The sequence below is a fragment of the Aquila chrysaetos genome, chromosome Z, assembly GCF_900496995.4.
Source record: "Aquila chrysaetos chrysaetos chromosome Z, bAquChr1.4, whole genome shotgun sequence".
NCBI classification, from domain to species: Eukaryota; Metazoa; Chordata; class Aves; order Accipitriformes; family Accipitridae; genus Aquila; species Aquila chrysaetos.
The window spans coordinates 62,424,015-62,432,741 of NC_044030.1; the positions used below are offsets into that span (position 1 = coordinate 62,424,015).

The 8,727-nt window shown below is 45.5% G+C and overlaps 1 protein-coding gene across 2 annotated transcripts in view; it reads left to right on the top strand.

Annotated features, from left to right (window-relative positions):
• Positions 1-2,186: 2,186 nt before the first annotated feature.
• Positions 2,187-8,727, top strand: part of CMYA5 (cardiomyopathy associated 5) — a 48,861-nt gene continuing 42,320 nt past the window's right edge. For both annotated transcript variants that reach the window (XM_030005075.2, XM_030005076.2), the window contains exon 1: positions 2,187-2,464. In XM_030005075.2, coding sequence (XP_029860935.1) covers positions 2,274-2,464 — 191 coding nt within the window. In that variant the 5' untranslated portion in view covers positions 2,187-2,273. The remainder of the gene's footprint in view (positions 2,465-8,727) is intronic.

Here is an 8,727-nt window from a genome sequence, read left to right on the forward strand (position 1 = left end):
ACTAGTTTTGACTACTCATCTTGGCACTGGGTTTGCCTGTCATTTCTCACCTATAATGTCAGAAACTACTGGTGTGTCTCATTTGGGATTTTAGGAACTCTCTTTAGTCCTCTAGCAGTGCTTTTAATTAGCAGGCTCAGAGGTGTACTGGTGGACCAAACTATTGCAAGAGCTTCCCATTCAGTAATAGTAGTGCCAGAACTGGCATAGGCTGTATACTGTGAAACTTGGAAGTTTCTCTTCTAGCTCTCTTGCTCTCACTTCTAAAATGTGTAAGTGTACTCCCTGTACCTTAAGGTGTTCTGACAGTATGAGAGGTTATTTTTAAGAAATCCTTTACAAAGAATTTGATATAAACCAATTTTAAAACTCAAATTGAAAGGTGACATGGTTATTTGGGAGAAATGGCCAGCCACGAGAAACGGATGTAAGACAATTTGTAGGTAACCTGAAGTTAGTGTTTGTGAATACCGTCCCAAATGCTTATTTGGAACCAATGCTTTACTTGAACTTGGGTCACTGGACTCAATTCACAGTATACTTGGTGTTAAATTTAAGTCCATCAGAGAATGTCACTCTTAATTTAATGGACTCTACTTGCTCTGGGTTCTCTCACATGTATTTTGTAGTGTTTGTTTTTGTTAAGTTTGCCTTGTTTTCTCTAATACTTGTGTGTTTTATTAGAAATCTTTCCCTCATTGGTTTTACAGAGTATGACACTTGTAGGAAAAGCGTGAAAGAATATGCTATTTTGGTCAACTTACAGGTCAAATTAAGTTGTGAGAAGTACAGAAGGGAGAGCACTAAGTCTGGAAATAATTTGAAGGGGTTCTGGTAAAAGGGTACTCACCTTCCTCTTGCCGTGCTGAAGACTGAATCAAAACTTGTGCAATATATGTATGCTTCGTATATAAGCATTTCTAGAAGATTGTAATGCTCTTGTCTTCAATGTGTAAAGAATGTTTAAGTCCTCTACCTTAAATTTAGTTGTGCTGTGTACACTGTCTCTGTGCTCATGATAAAATCTGGAGTTTAAGTTAGTATCTGCTTCAAGAACAATTTTTTGAGAAATTATGTTCTGGCCTTGTAAATTGTGTACCTCAGTCAAGAGAGCAGACAGGTTTTATCTGTATGTAACGTTTGGGAAATATTTTACTTCAAGTGAATCTGTCGGTAGAATTTTAAGTTAGCATTGCAGAGAGAGCTTGTACTCAGAAATACCTGCTTGGGTGTTTCTGTACTTGTAACACAAGGAAGAGTTCACTGACTGATTTATAACCAGCTATTTATTTGAAGGGGGGGGGGGGGGGGGGAGAAAAAATGGGATTGGAGTTATACTGTGCATATAGTGTTTTATACCTGAAATAACTTGGAAGTTCTTTATTTAGAATCAGAGTTTTGGTGCTTCTGCCCCCCTATTCTAAAAAATTATTTTTTAAAAAGTCATTACTTTGGCTAGTACAGGTTGGAAATATTTCCATTTTGTCTGTGAAAAGCACTGCATTTTGTGTGAAATGCAGAATAATAAAGGGTAAATGTGGCTTAACCTAAACCCTACATGGTATTGTAGTTTGTCTTTGCTTTAAATTAAAATCGGTTAAAGTCCACTTGAAGAAATTTGAAATGACCTGTGATTTAAGACATTTACAAATTTGGGGGTTTACATCTATTGCCTATGTGTTGTTAAAAACTACAGTGCATCTGATAACTCTTACGGTACAGTATTAGCTATTAAAGATGTGTGTCCTAGGCTCATCCACTAGAAACTGTACTTGACCTCTCTAGCTCAAATTTGAGGCATGCTGGGTGTGCTCAGGTTGCTTTTGAACGTACTAAATGCACTTTTTCTTGGGGCCACAAGAAAACTCTCCTTCCGCTTCATCTGTGCCATCCACCCCAAATTCGCTAGAGGTGGCTTGGGAAGGTGTGCTGGGGCCCCAGCCCCTTCCTCCCCGCTGCCGCCTGGCTGCCCCGTCTCCACTGCAGAAACACCTTGTCAGCATCGGTGGGCGGGTGAGGGGGGCGAGCAGCTGGATGGGTGGATGGATGGCTGTTAGGTTTTGCCACGTGTCCTGGCACCCGATTGGGTTGGTGCTAGGACCCAGGGTAGGACCAGCAGCAACTCGGCGCTGTAACTTCACTGCCTTCTATTTAAAGACTGCCCTGAGTCAGGAGAAGCGAGAGCTGCTGGGGATGACAGTTGCTTCAGGCAACCCTGGGGAGGACAGGGTCGGAGGTAAAAATCACCGGCGAGGGCCTGAGCTGGGAAGGGCATGGAGGGGTACCGCGGCGCCGAGTGTGACAGGGTGTCTGAGACCTCGTCCTTCATAGAGGATGAAGAAGAAGAGGAAGAAGAGGAGGAGGAGGAAGAAGAGGAGGAGGAGGAAGAAGAGGAGGAGGAGGAGGAAGAAGAGGAGGAGGAGGAGGCTGTGGACCCAGAGGAAGCAGAGGAGCTGACTAACAGGTACTGCCGCCCCAGGGACTTGCAGCCCTGGGGGGAGCTGACAGCTCCATCCCAAAACACCAGCTCAGGGGGATACCAGGATTGGGGGCCCATGCTGGTTTTAGTGCCTTTCCCCCTTCCCTTCCCCAACTGCTGCAGCTAAAAAGTGTGTGGGGGCTGCTAAAGGGGGGGAGGGGGATGGGGGGATGGGTATGGCTGTAATTAAGTTTTGTGCAGTAAGCGCCTGCCCCGAGTTCCCTGAAAGCTTTTCTATTTAAAGATCTGGTGTGCCAGCTCAAGTGGCATCTCCCTCTGCTCCTCCCTCTCTGTCTGACTCTTTGTCACATATGGATCTTAAATGCTCTGCAGATTTGCTTGTCAGGGAGAAAATAGTCAAAAATTATAATGGCGCATTGAAATTTGTTCCTTTTTATGGGCCTTTCTTCCTTTCCATTTGTCCCTCCCTCTTCAGTCTCTTCTTCCCCCAAAAAGGAAAAACTTGTTGTACATGCTCGCCACCACCAGTCACGATTTGTGTGGCTGATTTTTGGGGCGGAATGAGGAATACTTTATCACTTTGATTTTTTTTTTTTTTACTATTTTTTTTTTCTTAATAACTCCCGTACAGAAACTGTTGTCCTAACGCTGCTCTCCTACTGCCGGGAGAATAACAAGCAAGACAGTGGCCTGGTGCCCAGCACATGGCCTTGGTCTTGCGCAGGATGCGGAGGCGTCTGCAACCTGATCTGTGCAGCCGGACTCCTCTGGCCGTGCCAGCGCTTTCAAAAAGCCAGTCTCTTTCAAAAAGGGACTGTGAGGCCTGAGAGTCCCCCAGCGCATATCAGGTCGCAAGATTTCTTCCTTGTCTTGAGTAAAGCCTATCAGGTTTGGGTGAATACTGTAGGAATAACCAAAGACATTAATGATGATGGTTTAAGGTATTTCCAGGAACAACTTTTTTAAGAAATTTGGGTCATAGAGTTCCTAAAACCTCAGTGCTATAGAGCCATCCTGCATTTACAAGCCATTCTGGGTGTATCACAGCTCAAAGCGCTTTCTGACATTGCGGATGATAGTCACTGGGAGAAAAAAGACAGCAGAAGAGAGGCGGGGGGGTCTCTGTGCAGCCTAACCCACCCTGAGTGCTGCTGAAAGCCAAAGAGGGAAACATAGCCCAGGACTGTAGGAAAACCTCCTTGTAGAGGGAATAGAGAGCTAGTTTGTCAAAGAAGTGGGGGGACGCCCCTGGTGTGTAATGCTGCTTTTCTTCCAAGGGAGATGTTGACTCTTCAGTCCCACACTGGCAGAGAGAGAGGTGCATGCCAATAAAACCAGCTGAAGTCGGTGGAGTGGAGCTAGTCACTGCAGACAGCTAAAACACAACTGACTGGATATTTTTTAATGGAATCTGCAATTAAATGGCTAATAATAAAACTCAAATTATAAAACATAAGTGGGAATGGCTAACTTTTCGCTTAAAGGGAGGGAAATCTGTGTTGCCTCACAGTTACTTACTGCCTGTGCTGGGAGGACAGTTTCTTCAAGGCTGTCTGTTAGCAGCTCCCCACAGCTGGGTCTTGCTTCTGGCTGGCAGCCTCCGCAATGCAAACTCGGGCATTGCATCTCACTGCTTAATTAAATCACAGCAACCATTCCCTTTAGCTCTCAGTTATATTAAGCACTGCAGAGTTCGTCTCTATCCTTAACTGTCTTACTAATAAGAAAGGTCAGAGTCTACCAGAGAAGTTTTTAACAGCTGTGCTCAGTAGAAACTGAGTACGTTTAAATCCATTTGATTAGTTTAATTAGGTTAAAGGAGACGTAAAATTTTGAGTTTGGCACAGATATGGTAACTGCACCAAGCGCTCAGCTATACCTTAGTAAAATTATATAAAACTGACTCTTTAACTGCTTAAATTTTGTTGTTGCAAATGTCTGCACGGTTGTTGAGCTTAAGGCCTTTTCCCGTGCTGAGTGCCCGGGCAGAGCTCCTGGGAGGTGGTGGCTAAGCAAGAACAGCCAGCCCAGTCCTGCGACATACTCAGGCTGTAAGCTAATTATTTGTTGACAAACAGGTTTTCAAGCCCCTGTTGCAGAACAGATTTGTGTGTGTGTGTGTGTGTGTATGCTTTGAAAACATAGCTTAGGGGAGGTGTAACCAATATGCAAACTTGGCTGAAGACAGCCTGTCCTGGACCCTGCTGTCACTGATTTATTTTTAACAACCCCAAGCTCTCTGCTGCTTTTGTCTTCGTCTTCTGCATGCACTTGAACAGCACCTGGTTATGCAACATTCCAGCCAGAGGGAAATTGCCCATTGGCTCTTATTTCCACCTTTCAAGCACGCTGAATATCCTCATACCTATTTTATAAGAGAGTTATGCAGTAAGATGGTTGGCCCAAGGTCAGCAACTACCTGTGGAAGAAGAGGAGGAGCCCTGGTGTTCCTCCAGGACACCAACCCCTGAGCCCTGACCAACCCACTCTTCTTCCACACCAGTCGCTCTGCAGCAGCCGTGGGGAATAAAATCCCACAAACTGCAGCAGAGCTTATGACGTGCCCCCAAATTATGATGCACTCACATGAAAAGCAGAAAAGTTCCAGTTTCACATCTTTATTACCCTTTTTAATGTAATCTTCGAATAATTTGGTTTCCTAACACAGGGTTTTATGCAAATAATGAGACTAAGATGCAGCATCAGAACGTATTATAAAGATGGGATATGGCATCATATCCTTTCAGCATAAATAACCCACTGATCTTCAGAAGTTTCATGCAATATTTTCTGCCCTTTGGGCATTCTACTATCTGAGATGGATCGTGGTAGAAGTCTTTTCCTTCTAGCTCCATGTAGAATTAATCATCTAAACAGGGAAAATATTTTGAAAGCATGTATTCTGTGTTTTAAGGCAAACATGAGGATGAAGTTAATACATTTTAATTTTTGTGTTCATAACGGTGAGAATTAAGCCTAGCTATAGGAAAACAGTTTACTGGTTAACTGGTTTACATACTCACTGGCATATCCGTGTCTCTAACAACTATGTGATGGGCAAGCTGCTCTGACACAGTTCTGTCTCTTGGACCGGTCCCGGCTAATTGCTGTGTGCAGTGGAAAGGTCTCTGGATGCATCTGTGTGCAGGGCTTACATAAAAATGGCTCTGCAGCCAATTTATACATGTTTCCAGGTAGCTGGTTTGCTTGGGATAAGCATGGAGCTCATTTTATCTATTCATTTAGTGGTGACCTAAGACCAGTAAATGCGGAGAAAGTCCTGGAGTTCTGGAGATTTTTATTTTTTTTTTTTAAATGAAGCAGTCCTTCCACAAGAAGATCTGAGGTGTGAAAGCTTTAGAGCCAAGTCTAGCTTAGAATGATGAGTGAAACAGGTGAAAGGGGAAGCAGAGTGGAGAAGGGGACTGCCTGCTACGTGGGGGATGCTGCGGCATCCAGGAGAGCAAAGGAGTGGAATGATACCAAGTGGGATGGTGGGGAAGAAGGGGTGGGAAGGGGAGTGCTGGGGATTTGTCTTCCCAAGGGAAAGTTTGCCGTACCCTCCTCAGAGCAGAGAAGGATGTGGGGAAAGGGTGTGTGATCTTAGTTTCCTAGATGAGGCAGCGCCTGCCTTGAGCCGGGCTGGAAGGGGCTGGCAGGGCCGTTTGTCCGCCGCCGGCTGCAGGTGGGCGCGCAGGGCAGGCGGTGGTGGCGGCAAGCGGAGCCTTTCCCTTGCCCTGCGTGCGGAGCCACTTTGGGCATGGCAGGGCAGAGGCTCGGGCAGAAGGGCACTGGGAGCAGCTGAACGGGGTGAAACGTCGTCGAGGTGGGGGCACTGCTGCGGGGAGTGGGGGCACTGCCGCGGGGAGCGGTGCGGCCGGCGAGCCCACGGCCCGTCTCGGCCCCTGCCGCTGGCTGCAACCAGGCATCCTGTGTTTTGCTTCTTTTCAGCCTTTTAGGTAACCCTGAGTCCTTGATAAAGGTCTGTATTGCAGTTTGGATCTAAAATAACACACAGACTTCGAGAAGGTCCCCATTAGGTCTCAACAAAGTGGTTAAATCACTGTGTAAAGGAAGTCTCCCACCCAGACCAAAGCGTTTGTTCCATACCTGCGCTCCCTCCGCGACCTGTGTGGTGGAGAATCCAGAACATGGGAGCGAGGCAGACCTCTGGGGCACGAAGATGCTGTGGTTTCTCAAGCAGCATCTGAAGGTGTGACTGGCGATGCCACCGGGCCTTGCCATGACCTGATGTCTGCAAAAGAGACTAGTGCTGCAGCAGGTCGTGTCCCTTCTCAGACATTTGCAAGCATCAGGGTGGAATAGAAAGTGTGAGATGGGACCAGCTCCTGGCTCCCAGCTACTCTTAATAAAAATCAGCTTTGTAGCAGAGGGGGCAGCCGTCTTACTGCTTTCAGATAATTACTCATTTGAATTTGGACACATGCATGAGCCACTGTGTTGCCAGAAGGGGCATCATTAACACTGAAGGAAGTTAGCAGTAGGTTAACAAGTGAAAGGCTAGGTTTAAAATAGTGACTTTCTGTAGCTCCTAATTCTCTTACCCTGAAGAAGATGATGGATGAGCTACAGCCCTAGGAAATGCAGAGCAATAGGCAGAGACCTCGCTGAGCATACTGATTGCTGTAGGGGGAAAGGGGCAGTGTGGTAAAGGCAGAAACTACAGGAACGTACAGAACAAAAACACAAACACAGAAGAATAAAGTATTTCCTTCAACTGCGAAGGCAAGCTGGCAAATACCAATTTCCAACTCCCCTGCACTGTGCCTGCAGGGCTGAAGTAGGAGCCTTCAGGGAATGAGAGATCTTGTCAGTGCAGGCCACTGCCACAGCTTCACATCTTGGTCATTTTATCTGGGTTGTTTTCAGCTTGCGAGGTATTATGCAGCAAACAGCAACAAATTTTGATGCTGCCAGGACTGGAGGATTTTAGAAAGCTGATGGGCTGGCTGCGCTTCTCCGTGACGGTGGTTGTGTAGCACAGGTGGACAGACCTCACTCAGCATATCTGAACACGACTGCTCTGGCAGCTGGGGAGGTGAAAACTTCTTCCCTGGTATGATGCGTAAAGCAATGTGTGCCCAGCCTGCCAGGCTGGACTAGACACCCAAAATCCCAGTGGACACAGCACGGAAGTCATAGTGAGAAGCAGAGGGCTGTGAGAAGCAGAAGGAGGTGATAAGGAAAACCTGGTTTTGAGCTATTATGACAGGAAGCACAAAACCAGTTGTCAGTGTCTTCAGGAACTAGAAAAGGCTTGAGTCAATGTCCTAGCAGTGAAATAACAAACTGACAGCACACGTGCCGACAGGATTGCATGTGGAAGGTCTACGTGGAAAAAAGGCAGCACTGGCTTTTGTCCTGGGATGTTGGTGGCTTCATATCTGCATTTATGGACCTGAAACATTGCAAATGTCTTTTTGCAATGATAGATGCTTCCTCTGACTAGAGAGGGGTCTTTCAGCTACTACTCTGCAGCATGCAAATTGTATACAAAACTAGGGCAGCATTTGGAATTATATTGGAAGGAAATGCTTGACTTAGGTGTCTTTCATTCCAGTCTTAAAAATGTAAAGCAGCATCTCATCGCACTGTAGAGGAATATGGACTGTGACCGCAACCTTGGAAATGAGACAATGATGTGAATAATTCAAGCTTTTTGCATAGGCAGAGCCAGAGCAGCCCATTCTTATTCACTAGTATCAGCTGAAGTGGGAGTGCTGCTCTGTTCTGCATGGGGTTTTATTTAATAACACCAGGTAGTGCAGAAAAATTGGTTTAAAAATATATAGGGTGATTTAGAAGTTGAAAAATGTAAAAAAAGATTAGTCTGTTATTGTGGACTAAAATAAGACTTGAAATATTCCTTAGTACTACTGCTATTTATTTTATTTTATTTTATTTTACTTTATTTTATTTTATTTTATTTTATTTTGCTATGCCCAAGCCAACCTAATGCCAAGCCATGAAACTGGCAAAGGAAAAGCTAGAAGCAAAGTTGGTATAGAATTGTTTGCTTTGCCTCTTCCTGTGAATTTTACCTTATGGAGCTAGCGTTGCTAGAGAGTACTGCACCAAGGCAGATAATCAGCTGTACATCCTGGGGTTTGTATCTGTTTGAGGGCTGTTTTGGGGGCTTTTTTTGGCTAAGATGTGATCGCTTAGTATTGCACTGTCAGACTTGCTGTGAATTGTGGGCTTTAGTCCAAGCTGTCCTGCTAGTCACGGTCTCCAGGCCAGCCCAGTCACCACAACTGGCTTTAAGC